The sequence below is a fragment of the Camellia sinensis genome, chromosome 4 (genome assembly GCF_055761805.1).
Source record: "Camellia sinensis isolate YWXY chromosome 4, ASM5576180v1, whole genome shotgun sequence".
Taxonomy (NCBI): Eukaryota; Viridiplantae; Streptophyta; class Magnoliopsida; order Ericales; family Theaceae; genus Camellia; species Camellia sinensis.
Window position 1 is genome coordinate 164,394,262 of NC_138964.1, and position 25,648 is coordinate 164,419,909.

Genomic DNA, 25,648 nt, shown 5'->3' on the forward strand with positions numbered 1-25,648 from the left:
TGATGAGTATTGTCGCAGCCAAGGTATTCGGCACCAAAAGACAGTTAAGAAGACTCCTCAACAAAATGGAGTTGCCGAGAGGATGAACCGCACCATTGTGGAAAGAACAAGGTGTTTGCTTTCACAAGCTAAATTGCCAAGATCCTTTTGGGGTGAGGCATTGAAGACAGCGGTTGACGTGATCAATTTGTCTCCTTCCTATCCATTGAATGGTGATGTTCCAGAAAGAGTTTGGACCGGCAAAGATGTGTCTTATGAGCACTTGAGAGTGTTTGGTTGCCGAGCCTTTGTTCACATTCCAAAAGATGAAAGGTCCAAGCTTGATAGCAAGTCAAAACAATGTATTTTTCTTGGCTATGGGCGTGATGAATTTGGTTATAGATTGTGGGATCCGGTCGACAAGAAAGTCATTCGAAGCCGTGATGTTGTGTTTCTTGAAAACCAAATAATTGAAGACTTTGGCAAAGGTGATCAACCGGAGCCAAAAGCTAGTGATCTCATTGACATGGATTTATCTCCTTCACCTTCAGTTGATGATGAAAACGGGGGAGATGTGCAGCCACCTATTGAAGATGTAGAGGATGATGCTAATTCTAATGAAGTTGAGCTAGAAATTGAGGAAGAGCATCCAACTCAAGAACTACCACCACAACTTGAGTTGAGGAAACCTACAAGGGACCGACAACCTTCAAGAAAGTATCCTCCCAATGAATTTGTGTTGATTTCTGATCAAGGGGAGCCGGAGAGCTACCAAGAAGCAATTGAGCATGCAAAGAAAGGTGATTGGAAAAAGGCCATGGAAGAGGAGATGAATTCCTTAGTTGAAAATCACACTTATGATTTAGTGAAGTTACCTAAGGGGAGGAATATTCTGAAAAATAAGTGGGTCTTCAAATTGAAGAATGATGGCAAGAATCTGAGGTACAAGGCACGTCTTGTCGTGAAAGGCTTTGTGCAAAAGAAAGGTATTGACTTTGACGAGATTTTCTCACCGGTTGTAAAGATGTCTTCTATTCGGGTTGTACTTGGCATGGCTGCAAGTATGAACCTTGAAGTTGAGCAACTTGATGTGAAGACCGCATTTCTGCATGGTGATCTTGAAGAAGAAATTTACATGGAGCAACCGGAAGGCTTTGTGGAAAAAGGGAAAGAGAAATTTGTTTGCAAATTGAAGAAAAGTTTGTATGGTCTCAAGCAAGCCCCGCGGCAATGGTACAAAAAATTTGACTCTTTCATGATGAATAATGGTTTTTCTAAAACCACTTCGGATCATTGTGTGTTTGTGAAAAATTTCCCAGATGGTAAATTTATTATTCTTTTGCTTTATGTTGATGACATGCTAATTGTGGGTCAAGATTCTACCATGATAAACAGGTTGAAATTGGAGTTGAGCAAGTCTTTTGCTATGAAAGATTTGGGACCGGCAAAGCAAATTCTTGGTATGAAAATTGTTCGTAATCGCAAAGAGGGGCTGATTTGGTTGTCTCAAGAAAGATATATTGAGAAAGTTCTTGAGAGGTTCAACATGGATAAAGCGAAGCCGGTTAGTTGTCCACTTGCAGGTCACTTCAAACTTAGTTCGAATCAATGTCCTACAAGTGAGAAAGACAAAGAAGAGATGTTGAAAGTTCCTTATGCTTCAGCAGTTGGTTCTTTGATGTACGCCATGGTTTGTACAAGGCCGGATATTGCTCACGCCGTTGGTGTGGTGAGTCGTTTTCTCTCTAATCCGGGTAAAGAACATTGGGCAGCGGTAAAATGGATTCTAAGATATCTTCGAGGGACTTCGAGGGACTTCGAAGGTGTGTTTGTGTTTTGGAGATGGTAAGCCGATGCTTGATGGGTTCACTGATTCTGACATGGCTGGTGAAGTTGATTCTAGGAAATCTACTTCGGGGTATTTGATGACTTTTGCAGGGGGAGCTGTGGCATGGCAATCTAAATTACAAAAATGTGTTGCTCTCTCAACTACCGAAGCTGAATTTATTGCCATTACAGAAGCTTGCAAAGAAGAGTTATGGTTAAAGAAATTTTTGCAAGAATTGGGTTTGAAGCAAGAAAAGTATGTGCTTTATTGTGATAGTCAAAGTGCTATTCACTTGAGTAGAAATTCTACTTTTCATTCGAGATCGAAACACATTGATGTGAGATACCACTGGATTCGTGATGTGTTAGATTCGAAATTGTTACAACTTGAAAAGGTTCACACAGATGATAATATTTCAGATATGCTGACAATGACTTTGTCGAGGGACAAACATTTAAAGTGTCGAACTTTGGCGGGTATGGTTGATCTCTCCACCTAAGTCGGTAGGGGGAGAATTGTTGGGTATACCTCCTTATTGGAGTGTGGGACCCAATTGGTTTGTTAAAGAGTTTCAATTTGACTTGATTTAGGTATAATATATTTTTATATATTATATTTGTGGAGATCCAATTCAATTGGGATACAACTAAGGTTTGATTAAAAACCCTAGATTCATTATATTATGTTCATTCAAGGCATCAAAGCGGCGGCACTAGAATACCAGAATACACATTGATTGGTAAGTGTGCTTGGTAATTTGTTGGGCTTCAATTGATATTGATTGTTGCCCTGTTTGACTTGGTCAATTCCTGACCAAGAATTGGTGCCATCAAATTCAAGAATTTATGCTTTGCTTTGCAACTCTGTTCGGTTCTGCTTTGAAGGTCTACATTGGAGGTTTTGATTTGGGTTCATTATTTTGGGTCTTCTTCAACTCTAGTTCTGAAGATTTTGGTTCATTTATTTGGTGAGGACTTTCCTCTTTGTTTATTTGTGATTATTTGGAATTCACCTAAGGGTGATTTTGTGAGACCATTAGTGTCTCGTTTGTAATCGTTTGGAACTTATTTGGTTGATAGTGGAATCGGATTTCGATCCCGTGGACGTACCTCACATTGAGGGAACCACGTAAAAATTCTTGTGTTGCCTTTGATTTAATTTTTCCGCATTAGTTTTTATTCCCATTGATTGATTTACTTGTGGGGAATCACATCGATTTTCCCTAACAGTTAATACACTCGTTCACTCATCAGGGGATGCCCTAATCTTTTACTCACTCATCAATCTATCGTTCGTTCTCTCTCTCTCTCTCTCTCTCTAAACAGATGCCCTAATCTAATCTCTCCCAGCAGAATGCCCTAATCTCTTCCAGCAGAAATCAATGGATTAATTTCAATTTCGATTTTGATTTCGATTTCATCTGAATCCTTACGCCTTCTCTGATTTCGATTTCAACTGAATCTCTGATTTTGATTTCGATCTCGAAGCTCCACCGCCGCCGCCATCTGTACCAACGAGGTAGGTGAGTTCTCTCTCTCTCAACCCTCTCTAAAAGCTTATCATTCACAGAGATTCAGATCGATCTTAGTGATTTCATCTCAGAGCGATTTCGATTTCGAAGCTCCAAAACACCATCTGCACCATCGTCTACTAAGGTGAGCTCCATCGTCTCTCTGTCTCTCTCTGAAACTCTTCATTTCGAAGCCTATTTCAGTGCTGTAATGGAAACATATCTCTCAATTCATTATTATGATCTTCAATAAAGCCTTATAAAGACTTTGGATGTGGAAGAACTTGTATTGAAAATAGAAAACAGTGATTCAAAAACACTTGAATTAGTGATCTGTTGTGGATAATATTAATCAGATTAAGACTTGGATACTAAGCTCCTTGTTTTTCGTGAAAATCATTATATAGGAAGTTTCATTGAGAAGTATTAGTATATGAGCTTCTCTATAAACACTGCAGCATTGCAATTGTGATATTTTTTTTCTTAGTTAGCAAAAATAGCCTTGACTGCTCAAGTCAATGTGAGATGTGTGTTTCAAAAAACCTTAATCGGTCATCTATTCAGATTAGTAATTAGCATTTTTTTAAAAAATATTTTTATCATTGAATTGCTTATTATTATTATTATTATTATTATTATTATTATTATTATTATTATTATTATTATTATTTTAGTTTGGTACTACCCTCTTCTGATAGATTGGTAAAAGAACTCATTCAAGGGGGTGTTATTTAAAAATAGCATTGGCAAACTGGAAAATTATGAGAAAGTGGGACAGTTAGGAGAGAGAATTTTGAAAACAATGTCAGAGTGCATGAATCAAACTCACCCAACAAATCTAGGACTAAACAACACCTCAGGTTTTATGGACAACCCCATTTATGTGAATTCATGACATAGGAAAAAACCAAAATGTAGTTTTCAACGATTTTTTTCTACCCTGCAGAAGTCAGACTGAGGAAGTTGCAAATTAGGTAGTTTTCAATGGAAAATTTTCTTTTTTGCTCCTATTCAGAAAAATTTTAGACGACATATAAGAATTTTTTTAGAAATTCATCAGTAGGCAGGCAGTGATATTGTTGTTTATGATGGCACAGCTACATGTGATGATATGGGAGATTATGATTTGTAAATTAGTACCCAAATGGAATCAAGTAAATTACCAGCAAAGCCTTATCCGTAATCAAATTGCAATTAGCACTATACACAACCTGCACATTGGATTTAGGCAGCAAAATCCAGAATCCAGGAGCCTGATCATCTCCTTTTTCATGGATCGAATTGAGATCTCCAATTTATGATTGACGAAGTAGCGCAATGCAATGTTGTGAACTGAAATCGAGATCTCCACTTTATCTAGGAAATAGATAGGATCAAAAAAATAATTGATATGCCTTTTATTGTATAAATAAATAAATAATTTTTTTTTGTGTAATTTAGAAATTTCTTCCACTCATAGGCATTATATTTCTTCCTGATTTGTCAACTTGTTGACTCTGCATTCCTGAACTGAGAACAAAAATTGATATGCCTTTTATTGCTTGAAATGGAGATTGTTTATAAATACTTTTGATGTGATCACGTTCAATTCGATACCTTCTTATTGTAAAGTTAGAATTTTATTTGTGTTACAAAGTTGATGTTGTGTTAGAATTTAAATCTGTTATGGATTTAAAACAGACTGAGGTGGCTTCTACTGATTGGTTAGTGTTGTGGGCCGACTTTAGCATTGACCAAATAATGCAAGCCACCTCACACGATTGCAAGTCAGCCTTGAAAAGACTATGTTCTCACATTATGTTAATGATCCCATGTCTTTCTTTTTGAGGATGGTGACAAAGTCCATTTGTTGGATAACATGGAATCATATGAAATGAAAAGAAATTTTAGGAGGCAATATGGACCACACATGATTATTCGAATTAAGAAGAAAAATATTATTAGCATATAAAATTGAGGATAGTAAAGGAAGGAGCACCAACTTTCTTAAAATTAAAGAATATATGCCTGGTGTGGTTTAATTTCTCTATCAAGATGGTGACAAGTCCATTTTTGTGGTACTATGGAGCATGGAATCGCATGATGGGAAATAAAGTTCTAATACAAAAGTTGGTCTTTGTTTCGTCTAGCAATTCATAGGTTTCATTTTCTAATTTCTGTCATGTTGAAAATCTCCTAGCACATTGTCAGTTTCTACATTTCCAGATGAATAAACTATTTGTGCTTGGAATGCATGAGAATGGCAGTGGAGAACTTAACTAGGTGACCTGCCCCAACCCAACACATATCTATTTACTTATATAGTTATGGTCTGGTTAATATTACTTTTTCAGAACCAGGATTGGCTCGTGGTCTGGGCTGTGATGTGAATGCTTTTCAATATGATCAAGTTTCGTAAGCCTTGCACGACTTGAGATAACATGATGGTAGCAAAGCAAAGCAACAACTTTGATCCTCGTGCTGCTGCTGCTAATTTTCCTTCAGGTAATGGACTTTCTAATTTTACCATCAGATTCTCAAGTATTCATCACTGTTGTTTAGCTGGCTCTCGGATGTGCTTACAGCTTAAAAGTGCAAATAACATTTTTAAAAATTGGATATGTCAGGTGTGCAAGCATATTTGGCTGGGCTTACATTCGCATTAGCCGTTTCACCTTGCAGCACTGCTGTGCTGGCAACCTTGCTTGGATATGTAGCTGCATCCAAGGTACTTTTAAATGTTTATTGATTTCAATTTCCATCTGAATTATTACCTTTTCAGAGTGCTTTATACTGATCGTTCTGGGCCTATAATGATGGCTTAGCACTCTTATCTCTATCTCTCATGTTTGGATGCATCATATATGCTATACATTGCATTTGAGCTTCTAAACCTATTATTTAATTACATAACAAGCAGGTCAACTTAGTATGACTGCATTTATCTTAACATTCACAGTTGAGGGAGCAAAATTGGCACAATATTGGTGGGGCCAATATTTGTAATTTTATAGGAAACTCAGTTTACAAGCAGCTCTATTTTTTTAATTTACTATACTTGTTTATTTGCTACTATAGTTGAATCATCTTCTTGGTTAGTTTTGTGGTAAATTGGTAAAACATTTAGGATGATGTATTTTTAACTGATCTGATTTCTATGCCAAATCATCATCTAGGGCAAGGGGCATCGTGTTATGACAGTTTCCCCACGTTACGACCAGTACAAAGATGCATGGGATACTCATGTTCTTCTTCAGGTAAATTCTATTTTGTGCTTGTTTTGCCAAATTCCAACCATTTCAATGCAAGGTTAGGTTTTACTATATACTAGTCTAGTGAATGATTCTTGGGATTAGTTTCTTCAAAGATAAGTTTCTATATTGCAGATAAAAATTGGAGACCAAATAGAGACAGTTCGCTTCTTCCACTGCTACAAACGTGGAGTTGATCGTGTTTTTGTGGATCACCCAATGTTCCTGGAAAAGGTTTATTTCTGTCCTCAATCAATTGTTCTCGTATTTAGGGGTGAACTATATATACTTTAGCTGTAATAGTCAGCTTGATCTTCATCCATAACAAATGATGGGTATGTATGCAGATTATCAGCCCATAAGAAGCTGGATCATCCCATAAGAATGGGGCAAATGGATATATTATGAGAATGACTTTGTTTTGGATATATTTGTTGAAATCGGAATGGGGCAAATGGATCATTATGAGAATGACTTTGAAGCAGATATGCTGAAAGATACCGCGGCTCATTATTCTCGAAAGGCTTCAAACTGGATCTTGGAAGATTCCTGTCCAGATTATATATTCTATTCATTTTCTTTTTTTCTTGCTAAGGTCAGATATATTTGTTTGATAATCCTATATAATTTCTAAAAAATCCTTTTGTAACTCTAGGCTGAGGAGTGTTTGAAACGAGAGAAGGATAGGGTTGCTCATTACCCACATTCTAGTAGCGAGCTGAAGTTGCTTGAGGTTTGTTCTTCCTCTTGTAAAGTCATACTAAATTTCTTTCCACCTAATAATAATTAGTCTTTTAATGGTTACTTCTTTTTATTTATTTATTTATTTTGAGGCCCATTTTGAAGATATGCCCTTTTGCAGTTATAATTATGGGTAATTTTGACTCCTTATTTCCATATAACTTTAAGTACTTATAACAGAAATTAGTATTTTTCCCTCCAAAATTCATTTAATTTTGTTAGTCTTTCAAAATCTAAATAAGTTTAATTTGACTCGTTTTTGCACAATTTTGCTTATGTGTACATCTTGCGTTCTCATCATTTGATGACAGCATGCCTAACACACTGCTACTGTAGTTATTCAATTGTTTAGAATGTGACCCATATCACACAAATAAATTTACACCATATATTGAAATCATGAACCTTTTTTTTTTTTTCTATGTTCCTCGTTCTCTTCTTAAAATTGCAGAAATTTATATCTATCAAATGAGGAAAAAATCACAAAATCTTTTAAGAGCCCTCTTGTTTCATGGATTATGATATTTGCAGATTCTTTTCTTTTTTCCTTTTCAAAATTAGTAGGTGCCATCACTGGAGCACAATAATGAAATTCGAGGAGAGAGTCTTGATTTGCTAAATTATATTGATAGCTACTTTGAAGGACCAGCTCTTTACCCTGATGTAAGTAGATTTTTCACTCTTGACATAAAATTCAACTCTCTATTGCTTCAAAAATTTGAATTCTAGAGCGTATCAAATGTCTGTAGGATCCCACCAAGAGAGAATTTGCTGAGGAGTTGCTATCCTACACAAACACCTTTAATCTGGCCGCGATCACTTCACTGAAGGGAGGATCTGAAAATGAAATCAATAAGATTCAAGACGTGCTATGTTTTTTTTTTTTTGAAGTACTACGATCTAGAAAGAAATTTAACATTTTATATGAATCATAATGTGACCCGCTCTAATAAACCTTGACAGGTACTGCTTTTGATTACCTCGAATCAGCTCTCTTCAAATTTACTGATGGGCCTTTCTTCCTTGGTTAGTTCAGTCTAGTAAGTTAGTTGCACTCTACTAATTTGATATTGGTTTTCCATCTTTACTGTTCTTATATTTAAAATTATTATGTATTACTTAAACTACAAATGCAGTTGTGTTATGCATTGTAGTCAAAGAAGTGCGAACTAATATATACTTTCCAAGAAGTTGGTGAATATATAGTCAATTTGTAAATTGTAATGGAACCCCTAATGTGTGTCAAAATTTCTATGTTGCAGGTCGACATAGCATATGCTCCATTCATAGAAAGATTTTATCCCTTATTGCTGGATGTAAAGAAATATGACATCACTACAGGAAGAAATATTTTATCAATCCCCAATCTTTTTTATTTTTTTTATGTCGTTATGATTTATCTTTTAATCATGATGAATGGATAAAATTGTTTCCCATTCATCCCTGAGGCATAGCCAATCTTTTTTATTAGTAACTTCTATGCTAAAACATGATTTTTGAATATATGTTAGTTTGTGGTTAATGTTAAAACATGTTTTTTGGATTTTGGAAATGTTATTTTGTGGGTAATGGTGATTGGATATTAATTGAATGAGATACTGAATTAATGTTTCATTTGTTATTTGAATGGAGTTATTATTTTATATGTTAGTTTTGTCACAGGTATTTGAATGGGAGTTAATATTTTATATTTTAGTTTTATTACAGGCATTTTTTAAATTCAATCAAATAAAATTAGCACAATTTCAAAAAAAAAAAAAAAAGAGGGAAAGGGATATGACGGCGTTTCTACAAATGCCTCCTAAACCCTAAATACTAACGGTCATATTTTTTAAAATAGATATCACGGCGTTTTCAAAACGTCGCTAAATATTGTTGGTGACGTCAGCATGCGTATAGTAGGACATTTAGCGGCGTTTTTTAAAACGCTTCCTATACTAATATCACGATGTTTTTGAAACGTCAAAAAGTTACAGCGACGGCCGCATCTTCGACTCTTGGTACTGAACGTCACAAAAAAAAATTGGCGACGTTTTTGATAGATTTAGCGGCGTTTTTTAAACGCCACTAAAAATTCAATTTCCAGCAGTGTGTTCTCTCACCTTTAAGTGAGCATCACAGCTTGAACAGTCTGACAAATTTTACAATCAATGCATAATTAGTCGAAGTGAAGCACAAACACCCTCATAAGAAAATTTATATGTACAATAATAATAATAATAATAATAATAATAATAATAATAATAATAATAATAATAATAAATAAATAAATAAATAAAGTGAGCAAGCGGATTTATTAAGCGACCTAGTCCAATCCAGATAACTTGCAATAAGTTTGTTTTTGGTGCTTTTATGCTATTTGTGTTTTACATAGGATTGACAAAGACACGCATTATTACAACAAATGGCACTTTTGGTGGCTGAGTTTTTAGTCACAAAACATTGAAAGGTTTTGCCGACTAAAGTATTTGGTCGGTAGCTTATTCGTTGACAATTGTCGGGAAAAATAAATGGCGATTAAATTCTTGTTAGTTGCTGAAAGTCATCAATTCGCAACTAAAACTTTAGTTGCCAAAATTTTTCAAAAAAATATGATTTTAGCTTTCAGCGACTAAAATTTTTGATCACGGATAGATTTTAATCGCAATAGTATTACATTTAGAGAACAAAACATTTAGCCGCCATTAAAATTAAAAGCAATTAAGAAAGACTATCTCTTCACATTATTGTCACTTGTCAAGGCAGTCTAGGCTTTTGGCACTAAAACAAAATGTAAATGGATAACAGTGTGCATCAAAATCCAATGTTGTGCTTATATTTGAGGGTATTTTTGCCCCTTCACAAAGATACTCTCTCACAGTTTATTTTCATACCAAGCACATGTATTATCATTAAAGAAAATACAAAAAATCCATAAAACATCACCCTGAAATTTATCCATCCATGACATGTATTGTGTTGCCGGTCAATTGATGATTTGTTTAAAAATCAATAAATTAAGGTTCAACTTCTTGCCATTGCCACATCGGTGTAAATAAATTTAGAGATAATATTTTAAGAATTTCTAGCATCATCTTTAATTATTGTACTTCTTAGGAAAACTGTTGTGCCTTTAAAATAATAAAGCCGAGTATTAAGAGAAAGGGTAAATTACACTTACACCCTCTAAAGTTTGGATTTAATATATATTATCCTTTGACATTTGAAAAATTACACTAACCACCCCTATTGTTGTAATTACTTAGACGGAATAAAAATATTGAATTCATGCACTCTCTCTTTTCTTACTTTACTTTACTTCCACTACTTTTCTTTTTCCTTTCCTTTGTTTTACTTTTTTTTTTAATTGTAATTTTCTTTATTTTTCTACTAGGAGTTGTTACCTTTTATATAAGTAGGGGGTTTGTGAAATGAGACTATTAACTATAAAGGTAGAAATGTAATTTTTAGAATGTCAAGGAGACCAAACCTCAGGGAGTGTCAGTGTAATTTACCCTAAGAGAAATTTAAGCAATGTGATTACAAGCAGCTCTCAATAGAGCCAATTTTAGTTTAGTAGTATTATTTTGGGCTTACATTATTAGATTAGTATAGTATATGTTTTCTGGTATTGCGTTTGTCTGGAACCTAAAATTTAGAAGAGAAAAAGGATAAGATGAAAGTGGTTAGGGTTGTAAATTTAGCTTGGCTCACTCGGGCTTAGGCTCAGGCTCAAGCCTACCCATGTCGAGTTGAGCAGGCGCCTGCCAAATTTCTAGTCGGGTCGGGCCATGGCCAAAAAATTAGGCCTAGGCTCAGGAGGTATTCGAGTCTTGGGTGGGCTGGAGGACTAGGCCTCAGGCGGGGCTGGCAAGCCTAGGCCTCGGTACAAGCTTGGGCCGGGCCTGAACATTTTTTTATTTTTTTTTCACCGAAATTTTATTCTTTTTCACCAAAAATGACACTGGCCAAGTGGGGCCAAACTTCAAAATGACCCGGCTTGGCTCGACCTGGCCTTTGAGTAGACCTTGAGCAAACCGATGGATTGAGCCACCGGCCAGGCTAGGCAAGCCAAGCTTACATGCCAGGCCGAGCTAGACTTTAAAATGACGATGCAGGTTCAGGCCCAGGCCCAAAGTCCCAAGCTAGGCTCAGGCCCAAACTTAATCGGGCCAGGCCCACCTTGGGCCACAAGCGGGTTTCACATCACCCACAAATCACAAGCCATTTTTACACTCTATTGGTCGTGGGTTTCAAGATTTGGAGGCCTTTATAAAACAAAGCCTTTATAGCCCAAGTTTAAAGTTGGGCATAGATTTTTAAACAACAATTCTACTTAGCTTAGGCCTCTTACAAACAAATACTCTCAAGTTTGATGACAGTATTTGCTCAATTTCATTACCAACAATGCTTCACATAAGATTATGTTTACATCTTAAATTTAAATATATATATATATATAATAAAGTAAGGATTGTTTTTAAATTTGTCTTTCACACATTTATCTTATTATGATATTTGAATGGCTAGGATTCATTTCTACTTGAGATGATAACCTTCTTTCTCACTATCTATCTCAACTTTCTGAGTCCAGATCCTCTGCCGTCTTTTTTTGTGGCGGTTCCTGTGGCGCCCCAAACGACGTCGTTTTGGGCAAAATTTCAAAAAAGAAAAGAAAAGCAAAGCACAGAATCAGAGAAGGGGAAGAAGATGGCCATCTGTGAGGTTGGATCCTTCAATGATTGCCGATTGGTGAGCTCATCGTTGTTTGTCGGCGTGATCTCTGTGCTTTCTTCGTTCTTCTTCTCTTTCTCCTCTCTCTCTTCCTCTGCTTTCTTCTTCTTCTCTTTCTCTTTGATTCTGCGTTTTTTTTTTTTTTGAAGTTTTTTCCCAAAACAACGTCATTTTGGGGGCACCGCAGGAACCGCTGTAGAGAAAGGCGGCAGAGGATCCAGACTCCAACTTTTTGCCCAAGAGGCACACTTCAAAAATAAACCTAAAAAAACTTTGCAACCACCCATCCTAATCTGTCTCACCTCACTTCAAAACACACCCTCACCCACTCTTTACAGAAGCGAGACCCACGCTCATCGAACTCTCTCTATAAACTCTCCTCTCTTTGTCTTTCAGCCTCATAGACCCAGCCACCGTACAACGCCACTTCCTCTAGTCATCTCCACCGCTGCTGCTTATCACCACTACCACCGCTCATCATCGCCGTCCCCATGGATAGATCAACATCAGGCTACTGCCATAACAAAGGAGATAGAGAGTTTGTTATTTGATCGCCACTGCGATTTGGGTATGCGAAGCCCAGGGAAGGCCCAATCCCTAAAGATGTTGCGACGACGGAGCTTGATCAGTCACTAGATAAGAACTTCGGTTACAACAAGAATTTCGGTGCTGAGTATGAATTGGGAAATGAGGGGCAAAAAGAGAGAAAAAAATGGAGACCTCAGAGACCTACCTGTCACACCCCAAATCCGGGCATGACTGGCCGTGGCCCACAGGGACTTAGCCCAAGGCACACGTAAGCCTAAACATGAATCCGAAACCATAAAGAATAAATGTGATGATAGCCCAGAAATAAATAAATCAACACTCAATCTAGTGACATACCACAAGTGAAAAACAAGTCATAACCAATTTCCTAAAAATATATATATACTAAATGGGACACAAACCGCCCACAAAATAAAATAATTCTAAATAAAACCCAACCACAATGTATGCACAAAACTCGACAAAGCAACCTAAAACAAATTAAATAAATGCCCTAGAGGTCCATGCAATTGAGTCTCCGCTACGCCATGAGTCCACTCTAAGTCCTTCTAACACCTGGAAATGGTAAACAACTAAGTCAGCTGATAGCTCAGTGAGTAGCAACATGGATTGTAAATACAGTTTTGAAAACAGGGTTTAATTCCAAAATAAGATATATATCACAGAAACTATATTGGCATACAGTTTGGTAAATACAATCTGTTTAAAAAAAAAGGTTCCACAATTCAACGCTTAAAATACTCATGTCTCTCAAGAACATGATAAACGACATTTTTCACTTAAAACAGATTATAACATGAACACCAATAATTTTCTGGGTACCAAGGAAAACAAATAATATGCCACACAATTCTCAAGGCTATAAGCCCCGTTGGATCCAATACCGAACTAAGAGTCATCCTCAGGGTGGCACCTGGGCCTTTTCTCAAAGACGATCCGATTGAAGGTCACCTAATTGTTTTTAAAGGTCTTTTCCTTACAATCGTTGAGCACTAGAGTCATCACGGCCCAACCTGGATCTGTTCCCTAGTGGCCAGAGTCACCACACACAGTGGAATAATTTCCCTAGACTAAATACACACATGGTCCCAATAATCAATACACATCAGTTTGGCAAAACATGGTAGTTCATCATTATAAACATGAGACCAAAACAAATACTTTACAGTATGCCATGTTCACACATGTTTTAGAAATAATTTGATTCCATTAATAATATAATAATTTATCAAAACAGTTTAGTCTTAAAACAACAATTTAATTTTTCAATAGTTCAGGGTAGGGAAACATTTATAAAAATATGTAGCATGAAACTACTCACTTGAAAACGAAATAATATAATCCTCGAATAGAGTGTAAAAGTCCAACTAGTACTCTGAACCAAGTATAAAAACTACGCGTCACAACTAATTTAAAAATGCTAAAAAAAATAGGAACTAAGTAACCTCAACTAAAGCGTACTAACGCAGCTCAACCCAACTCACCGTTACTCTTAAATATTACCTAAGTTCATGTTCTTCAAGGTTTAAAATCACCCAAGACATGGGTTCCGGTCAAAACTTAATTAATTGACTTTAAGATAAAATAGAATTTCAAATAAGTCTTCCCAACCTATTCGCTAACTTTGAAAATTACAAAACCCACTCCACGCTATTCGAAAAATTCCAATAACCTCTAGATATGATCTAATATATCCTAAGTTTCAAACCCAATTGGTTTCACTTGATTTTCTTATCAAAATAATTATCTACAATTTATTATATCCAAGCAGGTTGTTTTCTGCAGCACTTTAAAGAAATTGACGGTTCTCTTAATATACACGAGCAATCAATGCAAGGCAAAAAAATGTACGAAATTAGACTCGTAACCGGTTCTAATGACACTAATTTGATAATTTTTGGATTTATACCCAAAGAGAACAACACTCCCGAATTTACTGTTTCGGACTGGTTTCCTGGACAGATTTGAATACCTCAATTTATATGGATTTTGACTCCTAAAAATTATGAAAAAATTCAGATATGCAATTCAATATGTAATTGATCTACTGTAAAAATTTCAGTTCAAAATTCATCCGTTTGATATGATTTCTTGATTTTTAAAATTTGTGACTTTGTACAGAATTTTTAGACTACAATCTACACCCTCTATGTTGCACTCTCACAATCCGACCCATTACCACCCACTCTCACAATCCGACTCATTACCACCCAAACACACCTTCAGCCCTTCACCTTACCAAAGCCATACATGCTAGCCTCCAAATAACCTCTGCACACAAGCCATACACTATACCCAAAAGAGTACTCAAGAATACCCAAAACAGTGGCACATCACAATGAAGAAAGAAGGGGAAAAAATGTAAAAGAAGAGACAAAACAATTAAAACATTTGTCTACCTTGAAGAATTTGCTTTAGATTCAGATGATTCCTAGAGACACCCAACGTAGCTTCTCTTCTCCTCTCTCCTTTCTTTCTCTCACGGCTGCTATGTGTTGAAAGTTTTGTGGGTAAAAAAATTATAATAAGGGTTAGGGCTTTTGTTAGGAAAACTAGGGCTTTTTTTATTTATTTATCTAAACAAAAGATTTTAAATTATTATCTCTTTATATTATTTTAAATTTCTATCTCCATTAAAATACAAATATTATTAGATCAAAACATGCTTACTAATTTGGCACTTAAATTTATTTATTTATTTAAATAATAAATCTTGCCTCTAAATTACAGACTTTCACCATAAATTTATTTTAGGTTTAAAATTAATTAAAAGATCCTTCAAATATTTAATTTACACTTTAAAATTCACCACCAAAATATTTGAGATTATAATATTATTATTTAATTATTTACTTAATTTTTATATTCAAATTCTCACATTACCTCTTGCTATCAAAATCATCATTAAAGCAATGATTCCACCTTCTCAATTATTCTTGATTTTAATCACTTTTAAGTACATTGATATATCATACATGTGACCACCTCACTTCTACAGCATTTGCAGTTTGATCCAATTGATAGGAGAGAGATCAACCTTCTGGATAGAGGAGTAGGTGAGATGTATCTCATAGGTGTGAGAGAATGAGTGGTGGAAGATGGCGGAGAGAGAATGGGTGGGGAATTGATGGACAAGTCATGTGGTTCTGTGTTTCTAACCCTTAAATTTTTTATTTTTTATTTTTTTTTCTATTTGTTCTTTATTTATATAGATTTTTTTTTATGTAATTTATGGATTTGGATTTAATTTTAAAAAAAATTTTAAATCTGAAATAATATTATTTACACAGTGTCTAAGGCACAAATATACAGCAAGTATATATATATATATAACAGATAAACGTGAATTCTTCCACAAATTTCTTCTAATCAAACCTAAAATCAAAACATAGTTAATAGAAGTTGTGTTTAGATTTTTAAGTGTTTGAACAACTGGACCGCCGATTTTATCAATTGCATTCCCTTTCTAGTTGTGGTTTAAATGAAAAAAATGGGTTGGACCTCTCGACCCTTGGCTTGATAGGTGCAAGTGGAATATCCATGAATTTTGTATTTTTGTTTTTAAATGAGATGTTCTCTTTATTGGAGATAATAAAAAGAAAATGAAGGATATTGTTGAAAATGCTTTTACAGATACCAAATTTACACTATTTGTATTATTATATTGGTTGTCGTGTTCCTAAATTATCTTTCATTATTTATTAGTAGTCTATTCATAATCCATAAACATTTCTAAATTTATTTATATTTTGCCTATAAATTACGTAAATAAAATTTTATTTTATTATATTTATATGTAAATCTAAGTAAACGCTTCTTTAAATAATTGCCGTCAAATATGTTGGTGAAACTTTAACATCCATTTGTTTCTTTTGTATTTGATTTTAGGATGATGCATAATAGGTATGGTGAACTTTCACATCCTTTTTTTTTTTTTTTTGGGAGAATGATACGTAATAAGAATAAGACCCAACAAAACAAAATGAGATATCAATCTCATTCCTGGTTTGACTTCCGTAATATATAGTTGCAATATTCCACAGACAGAGAAACAGAGAGAAGAAGAAGAAGAAGAAGAAGAAGAAGAAGAAGATGGCCAATCTTGCTGCTGCTGGTGGAAGTATTAATGCAACAGGGAGTGGCAATAGTAATAAGCCTCACGCGGTGTTCATTCCATTCCCACTGCAAGGCCACATAACACCATTGTTGAAACTTGCAAAGCTGTTCCACCACAGGGGTTTCCAAATCACCTTCGTCAACGCCGCCTTCATCCACCGCCGCCTTCTCAAATCCTCTGCAGCCTTTATTTCTTCTGTGGCCGGCTTTCGATTCAAAACCATGCCCGACAGCCTTCCTTTTGGCGATGATGAGGAGCTCAGTCCACAGCTACTCTTCTCTATCTGCCAAGCCTCCCGCTACAACTTCTTGCTTCCATTTCGCCACCTTATTTCTAAACTCAACCACGATGATGGCAGTGCAGCAGCTCCGGTGACTTGTATTGTATCTGATGCTCTTATGGCCTTTCCCATCACTGTTGCTCAAGAAATTGGGGTTCCTGGCTTCCTTTTCTGGCCTAATAGTGCTTGTGGTTTCATGAGCATGAAGCACTATAACCTTCTCAAGCAAAGATCTCTTATACCACTTAAAGGTATGTACATGTGCTTAATAAATAAATAAATAACTACCCACTCCATTATTTCACATCGATTATTATCTTGATTCTTGTTTTTCTTCTCTCCACTTTATATGTATTGTCGACAACCAAGTATTAATGCATTTATACCACCGGCATGGTGGTCCAGCGGTTCCCTCCCTCCACTCAAGATGTCCGGGTTTGACACTAAGGGGACCTGACCTATACTTTTGCCACAAAACTCTACAACCTTTGTTGTGGAGTGGGTGTAGAGCTCACCGTTATCCCGGTGGAGTCGCTTCTTTTAGATTGGGTTACCAATTGACTTTCTTAGAGTAAGGCCTGCGGAAGCTATGATGCTCCCACGGAACTTCCTTCTTTTTTTTTTAGTTCAAAAAAAAAAAAAACTACTATTAATGCATTTATAGGCTTATTTCTTGGTAATTTTAAATCCTTTCTTTATCATCCTATTTTCTTGGTTGAATGCTAGTTTTGCCTTTTCCTTTCTCTTTAATATAGAATTAAAAATGAATATGTGAAATGGTCTGAGTAGCATGGTAAGTTTGGTTTGGTTTAATGTATCACAATATAATGCAATAGAATGAATAAAAAATTACAATAAGGATCAAATACAAATCAAATCATAATTTTGATATAAAGACCCTAAACAAATACAAGAGAAACAAGACCTCACCTGTTAGTGGAAAGAGTCATGTCACAAATCTAGTCGGATAACCAATTATACACTAATTTTATGAATTGTTAATCCCCCTTCACTATTAATCTTGCTAATCAAAAATTAATCACATTCCTTATTATAGGCTATATGGTCTGATGTACCCATAGTTCTAAATACCGGCCGATTCGTACCGGAAAATCATACCTCCGATTCGGATATTCACCGGTACACCGGTGAGAATGAAATTCACAACCGTAGCGTCCGAGTCCCGGTACGTAGCGGCGTGAATCCGATATATGGGCTGATACGGGCCAATACAGTCCGATATGGTCTCTGTTTTCTTCTTGATGTGCTCTGTTTCTATTTTTTTTTTCGTTGATCTAAAGTTGAAGGTGATCTAAAGCTGAAGGTGCCAAGGTTTGGCCAAAGTCACTTCCGAAATTCACTTGAAGGTGCCTGGTTTTTTTTTCTTGTTGATGAAATTCACCTGCTTTTCTTCTGCAACTTCTGGTCAATATTTTGAGAGAAAAAGAGAGAGAGAGAGAGAGAGAGAGGCGGTTGTATTATGGTATGAAAGTCCGAGATTGAAGTGGAAATTTTGATATATATATTCAATCACCATTTGTATTAAAATATATATATATATATATATGTATATACAATCACCATTTGTATTAAAATATATATATACAATCACCATTTGTATTAAAATATATATATACAATCACCATTTGTATTAAACCTCTATTTATATTAATATATATATATTTATTTTTTCTCAGTAAAAGAAAAAATAAATATTCAAATCAATTTTTTTATTAAAAGTTTAACATATGCCAAAAATAAATACATATCATTTAGTTAAAAATGAGTAAAAAATGTTCCTATATGACGAAATTTTGATTAAGATGTAGCAAATTAAAGTTAAAAGAGTCAAAAAATGCATAAAATTTAGTTTCAGAGGGATTGCTAATGATTTTTAAAATTTCACGGTCGCGATACCCGATTCCCGATACGTACCGGCCGATACTACCGATACTCCGCGATCGATACCGTTACGTCAACCGATACCGCAATTTAGAACTATGGATGTACCCATGTCTGTGTGCTTCTTAGCATGTATCACTCTTGACAATGATTGTGTGGAACCTATGATAGTGGTTGTATGGAAACTAATGGCTGCCTGCTAATAATGTGAGGAAATACTTCTTTATATTCTATAGATGTATAAAGAAATAACCAGAACCAAGGTCTCTGCAGTGCATATATGGCTGTTTGAGTTTTCCAAAGGTACTCCAGTTCAGAGAATAGGTTATGATATGGAAGGTGATGGCCGATAAGGGATTTTGCCCATGGTGATCAAATACGGATCAATTCCTTATTAGCGATTTTATGACTCAGCGGCAGATTCACTCAGGAATGTGTTTTAGCCACAGAGGGAAATAGACATGGCTTGTAGATTGTAGTGGTCTCGCGCTGGTATATTAATTATCGATGCAGAAGTCATGATAGAACTTGTAAGATAAATTGATAGAAAGAGAATTAATTGTATGTATTATTGATTGATATCAGGTTTGATGTATTGTATGTACATTATATAGGAGATGGAGATGTGAAGTGGAGGTGGAGTGGTGGAGTAGGTGAAGTGGAGTGTGTAGTGGAGTAGGTGAAGTGGAGGTGGAGTGGTGTAGTGGGTTAGGTTTAGTGGAGTAGGTTTAGGTGTACATTAACAGCCCCCCTCAAACTCAAGGAGGATAGGAACTAACCAACTTGAGTTTGAAGAGAGTAACAAAACAGGAAAGTAAACTGATAAATAAAATAAAACAGGATAGGAGACACGGTATGGTCGTGTCAGACCGATGTAGCAGACAGTTTATGGGGTCATGTCGGACCGTTGTAGCAGACACTGTGTGGTCGTGTCAGACCGATGTAGAAGACAGTTTACGGGGTCGTGTCGGACCGTTGTAGAAGACAGTTTACGGGGTCATGTCGGACCGTTGTAGCAGACACTGTGTGGTCGTGTCAGACCGATGTAGAAGACAGTTTACAGGGTCATGTCGGACCGTTGTAGAAGATTGTGGTGGTGCACCAAGGGGGCGACTTAGGGAGTGCGCCATAAGCGACTTATACATGATACTGTGTATAAACCCCCCTCAAACTCAAATAGGTGTGAAGATAGAAACCTATTTGAGGTTGAAACAAAGGGATTGATAAAGCTGACCGGTGTAGAAGACACTATATGAGTGTGTATATAGGCTGCCCAAAAGATATACATGGATATAGATATCGAGCCCTCAAAAGTCGTGCCCTCAAAAGGTGTGCCCAATCTGTCAAAAGGCGTGCCATCAAAAGGCGTGCCCAATCCATAAAAAGGTGTGCCATCAAAAGGCGTGCCTAGTTTGTCGTCGAACGCCGAGCGGCGCATGATGCGCGTGTCTGCCTTGGCTATAAGACGGAGGCGAAGACAAACAACTTGCGAAGAAAAACTTCTGAAAAAAAAATCTGCGTTTGCGGAGAGAGAAACTCTGTAACACTCTGCAATACTCGGTTGCCCAGAAAATGGCCTCGTCTTCCCGTGGTCTGCTTACTCTCTTTCCAGACCTCAACGAGTCCACAAGAGAAATAACTGGTGCGGTGGCCAGTGAACCTCAACCAAACACCTCTGGTTTTGCTCCGTTGAACTTTCCGATGCGGTCTGTGGAGCAAAAAATGGCGGTGCAAACGGATATTGAGGCCAATCAGTATACTTTGAAGTCATGTGTGGAAACCATGACTGCGGTCACAAACTTGTCGCACCGGCTGCAGAGTAGAACAAATGAGGTGCAGCAGTTAAACGCCCAACTGGCTCTGCTCCAGCGCATGTATAAGGATGCGCGAGCAGAGATAAGTGTGCTAAAGGCGGAAAACAAGGAGCTGAAGCGGAAGGCCACCGTGATGTTCCGATTTGGAGGTCCGCCATATGCTGCAGTGGAGGAGTACGGGGGAGTGAACGTGCTCGGTGGACTAGGAAGCACTGAGGCAACACCGTCAAGGGCCGCCCAGGACGGAGGCAAGAAGAAAAGACCGGCGGAAGAGGCGAAGAAGTGAGGTCGGTGGGTGGCCGGCTGCAAAAAAAGAAAACAAATCTTTGGTTGTTGTGATGGGGGTCTTGGTTTTTTTTTTTTTTATTTGGTTGTGGTGTAAAATGGTGATCGAGGTTGATCCCGGAGATGAATAAAATATGAGTTGTTGTGCAAATTTGTAATTGTTTTTTTTTTTTTTTTATGAGCACGGTGATGATGAATAGAGAATGATGAATAAAAATAATAAATTTGGGAGTGGGGAACAGGGCGAATCAAGAGCACCAATTAAGCTTGATAATAAAAAAAATAAAGTTATAATAAAAAAATAAAGTTTGAGCGGTGGATGGTTTTTTTTTTTTTGGAAAGAATAATAAGAATAATAAAAATAATAAAAAGGTATTAATGGGGAAAGTATGTGCGCTGGTGAGTGGAATAAATGAAGACACATGATGGATATGATGAAAGTGGGTCTGATGGAGAGGAAAAGGGACCAGAGAGAGAGGGTCGAAAAATGTGAGTGGTGTGGGTCGGTGTCGGGCTGTCTGTATTGGGGTGTGAAAGTATGGTGTGTTGTGTAGCTCCAAAAACAATGCTGTCTGTCATCTCCTTTTGTGTATGATAGGAGAGAGAGAGAGAGAGAGAGAGAGAGAGAGAGAGAGAGTCCAAGACCAAGAGTCATGTCGAGAAGAGAGAGGGAGAGTTGTGTGTTGCTCTGTGGTCATGCATGGTGACCGAGAGAGAGGTGATGAATGCATGGTTTGATCAGGCCTCCCATGGCTGGAGGGGAGTGAGACTGAAACCGGCGGAGCGGAGAGAAAAAGGAAGCTGGGTTTTGGTCTTCTGCGTGTGTCGGTTTTTCAGCTTCAAAGAGAGAGCTGGGTTTGGTCTTCTTTGAGTGGGCCTGTACCCAGATTTCCTGCTAAAACATTCAACATTGTTGGAAATCCTCTGATCTGTGGGTCAGAAAAAGATTGCTATGGAACCACATTGATGCCGATGTCCATGCCATTGAATAGCTTAGAAACTGGATCGCCTATTGAGAGACCAAAAAGTCACAAAGTTGCCCTTGCCTTGGGATTAGCCCTCGGTTTCATCGGTTTGCTCATCCTTGGTTTTGGGCTGCTGTTACAGTGGAGGCAAAGACAAAACCAACAGATCTTTTTTGATGTTAAGGATCGGCATCATGAGGAAGTTTCCCTCGGAAACTTGAGGAGGTTCCAATTCAGGGAACTTATGGAGAGCGATGACTCCAGCTGCTGCAGCTGCTGTGTGCTTACCGAACTGCTTTGAGTCCTTGCATGGAGTCAAGCCGGCGATGGCGGCTGAAGCCGGCGGGATGGGAGCCGCGGAGATGAGGATTGAGAAGAGAGCTAAGGCGGCTGAGAAGGCTTGGAGAGCCGATGTGGTGGAATCGGGTTGTTTTTGTGTGATATCCAAGAGAGAGGTTTGTCCGAGAGGCCAAGAAGATGATCCAAGGTGGTGTGGCGGTGCACGGCGACGATGCGGGTGCCGCCGACATAGCGGAGTTGGTTGTCGTGGTGGCTCAACTCAGGTCAGAGATCGGAGATGGTGATAAAGGTGGTTGAGTTTGCCGAACATAAAACCAGCAAGAGAGAGGGAGCTTGTGTGTGTTGATCATTACCATAAACCCAGCGAGAGTTTGTGCATGCGTGTAGCTGTGTGTTGTTTTTGTTTTCAGCTCAGATGTTCTGTGTCTTCAAGGTGAAGTTCTGCCATGGAATTTGTTAGCAGCAGAGTGAATGTATGTGTAGAGGTCCGGTGGGCGGCCAAGGCGAGGCTGCCGCCCGCCGGTGAAGCAGAATGATTAGGTTGTTAACTTAGCTCTGATACCATGTAAGATAAATTGATAGAAAGAGAATTAATTGTATGTATTATTGATTGATATCAGGTTTGATGTATTGTATGTACATTATATAGGAGATGGAGATGTGAAGTGGAGGTGGAGTGGTGGAGTAGGTGAAGTGGAGTGTGTAGTGGAGTAGGTGAAGTGGAGGTGGAGTGGTGTAGTGGGTTAGGTTTAGTGGAGTAGGTTTAGGTGTACATTAACAGAACTTATTGATTGAGTTAGAAGAACTTGTACTCTCTCTCCACATTTAAAACCAACACCATGCAAAATTTTGAAGGAAAAAAAAGAGAAAGAAAGAAAGATTTTAATGAAAAGCTATACATAAAAGAAAGGGATTTTGTTATTTTCAAGATATTGAGTCCGATCACATTAAACATCTTTTAAGGTTCCATTGTTTTTTATTCGTAAATGTGATGTAGTTGCACCTCTTTGTCAACTAACCATTTTGTTGATTTACAGATGAGCTTGCAGACACCATCGTAGATTGGATTCCTGGATTGAAAGATATCCGTCTTAAGGACATTCCATTTGTAGAAATAGACAACTGTGACTTCCCCATGAGAGAAATGGAGGAAGCATACAAAGCTTCGGGAATCATTTTCAATACTTTTGACATCCTCGAGCAAGATGTTTTGGATGCCATCTCGGCCATGTTTCCTCATGTTTATACCGTTGGCCCTCTTCAGCTTCTCCTCAACTCAACCTCTGATGATGGGTTGAAGTCTATTAGCTGCAGTCTATGGGAAGAAGAATCTGAGTGCCTGCAATGGCTCAATTCTATGAAACCCAACTCAGTTGTTTACATAAGCTTTGGCAGTGTTGCAGTCATGGAGCCACAGCAGCTGACTGAGTTTGCCTGGGGCATCGTCAATAGCAACCAACCTTTCTTATGGATAATTAGACCCAATTTGGTGATGGGGGAGACAGCAGCACTGCCACCTGAGTTGCTAGAAAAGATTAAAGGGAGAGGTATGATCGCAAAGTGGTGCCAACAAGAGCAAGTTCTTAAGCACCCCTCAGTTGGAGGGTTCTTGACGCATTGTGGATGGAACTCAACTCTCGACAGCTTATGTGCTGAAGTGCCCATTTTGTGTTGGCCATGGCTTGGTGATCAATGTATAAACCGTAGATATAGTTGCACCCATTGGGGTATTGGCATTGAGATGAATAAGGATGTGAAGAGAGATGAAGTGGAGAAGCTTGTGAGAAACTTAATGGAGGGAGATCAGGGGAAAGAATTGAAGAAAAAGATCATGGAGTGGAAGAAATTGGCAGTTGAGGCCACAAGTGACGGTGGATCCTCGTTCATGAATTTGGAAAAATTGGTGAATGAAGTACTAGGATAATTTTTACGTTTTTTAAGCATTGTAATAATTCCTTTTTTGGTCTGGGAATGTGCTGCCTTAGCTCCTTTGTCTTGTTGGATTCAAGAGAGTAGAAAAAAATAAAAAATAAAAAATAAAGAAATGACGGAGCTTTTACTTTGTGAATCATTCTTGATGATGTGCAATATATATGGCTGAGACATTATTTACCATTTGATTTTGTGGGTTTATTGTAATTTCATTTTTTTAAATAAAAAAGAAAAACAATATCCAGTTATTGCAGCCATGGTTTGTTTATTTATTTTATGGTGAAATAGCGCCAATGTAATAAAAGCTTCCCTATAAGGGAAATTATTAAATAGTTAGAGAGTACCACGGGATGTTGTTGTAGTGTTCACGGTCAATAGAAATCTGTAATCCACACTAAATGGGTCATCATTGTCTCCCAATTATCTAACAAAATGTGAGTTATCATGTCCCACTCGTAGAATATCTCATTATGCTATTGGTTTGAACCATCATGTAGGCAATATCACATAGTGCTTCCAGAGTACACTCGTAAAAAATCAACATTTAGCAGCATTTAAGAAACGCCGCTATAGGTGAAACTCCGAAATTGCGATTGTCGCTATAACTTTATGGCGTTTTAAAAACGTCGTTATATTAGTATAGGCAGCGTTTTTAAAAATGCCACCAAATGCCCTACTTAAGAGTATCATGACGTCACTATGATATTTAGCGACGTTTTTGAAATGTCGTCATATCTTTTTTAAAAAAGCTAACCATAAGTATATAGGGTTTACGTGGCGTTTTTAGAAATGCCGTGATATCTCTTTTTTTTTTTTTAAATTGTGCTAATTTTATGTGATTGAACTAAAAAAATATATGTAATAAAACTGAATAGCACTAATATGAAATAATAACTCTCATTCAAATAGTAAACGCAACATTAATTCACTTTCCCATTCAATTTAATATCTAATCGCCATTACCCACAAAATAACATATCCACAAATGATGTTTTAACATTACCCACAAAACAACATATCCAAAAATTGATTTCACAATTCTCAACAAAAAAATTACTACTTTGTATACAAAGCCACAAAATAACATTACCTTTTTCTCTCTCAATCTCTCACCACTCCCTCCACCATTTAACACAAAAAATAAGAAGAAAGTGAACCAAAACACCTAACCCCCCAATCAAATCAGAGGAAAAAAAGAAAAAAGAAGAGAAATAAGAATCCGAAGGAAAGCCCCCATCCATCATTCACTGTCATTTTGAATCGCCGCAATGGTGTGGCAAATTTTGGCATTGTGCCACCAAGAATAGCAAAATGCCAAATTTTGGCAGCTTTGAAGAACATGAATGGCAAAAAAAAGACAATACATTTATATAAACAAAACAAAAATCTAGATAAAAACATTGTAAAGCAAACACAAATAAAAGCAAAGTGGAAGTCAAAATCTTTACCTGATTTGTCCCAAACTACAGGATCAATAAAAGGGCCGATCTCGATAGTTCAACC

At 37.1% G+C, this 25,648-nt stretch overlaps 1 protein-coding gene and 3 long non-coding RNA genes across 4 annotated transcripts; 3 read left to right on the forward strand and 1 right to left on the reverse strand.

The window, feature by feature from the left end:
* Positions 1–5,922: 5,922 nt before the first annotated feature.
* On the forward strand, positions 5,923–7,531 carry LOC114282964 (uncharacterized). The gene is made up of 3 exons (XR_014365770.1): positions 5,923–6,024; positions 6,473–6,553; positions 6,683–7,531. It is a non-coding gene; the product is annotated as an uncharacterized LOC114282964 (long non-coding RNA).
* Positions 7,532–7,630: 99 nt separating this feature from the next.
* Positions 7,631–8,679, forward strand: LOC114282988 (uncharacterized). Its single transcript, XR_014365771.1, has 3 exons — positions 7,631–7,951; positions 8,038–8,328; positions 8,551–8,679. It is a non-coding gene; the product is annotated as an uncharacterized LOC114282988 (long non-coding RNA).
* Positions 8,680–12,824: 4,145 nt separating this feature from the next.
* LOC145823491 (uncharacterized) lies at positions 12,825–15,078 on the reverse strand. Its single transcript, XR_014365772.1, has 2 exons — positions 14,950–15,078; positions 12,825–13,105 (listed from the first exon to the last, which is right to left on the reverse strand). It is a non-coding gene; the product is annotated as an uncharacterized LOC145823491 (long non-coding RNA).
* Positions 15,079–16,430: 1,352 nt separating this feature from the next.
* LOC114283010 (7-deoxyloganetin glucosyltransferase) lies at positions 16,431–24,328 on the forward strand. The gene is made up of 2 exons (XM_028225800.2): positions 16,431–17,198; positions 23,251–24,328. The coding sequence occupies exons 1-2, from the start codon at positions 16,643–16,645 to the stop codon at positions 24,135–24,137; spliced, it is 1,443 nt and encodes a 480-aa protein (XP_028081601.2). The 5' UTR covers positions 16,431–16,642; the 3' UTR covers positions 24,138–24,328.
* Positions 24,329–25,648: the final 1,320 nt, after the last annotated feature.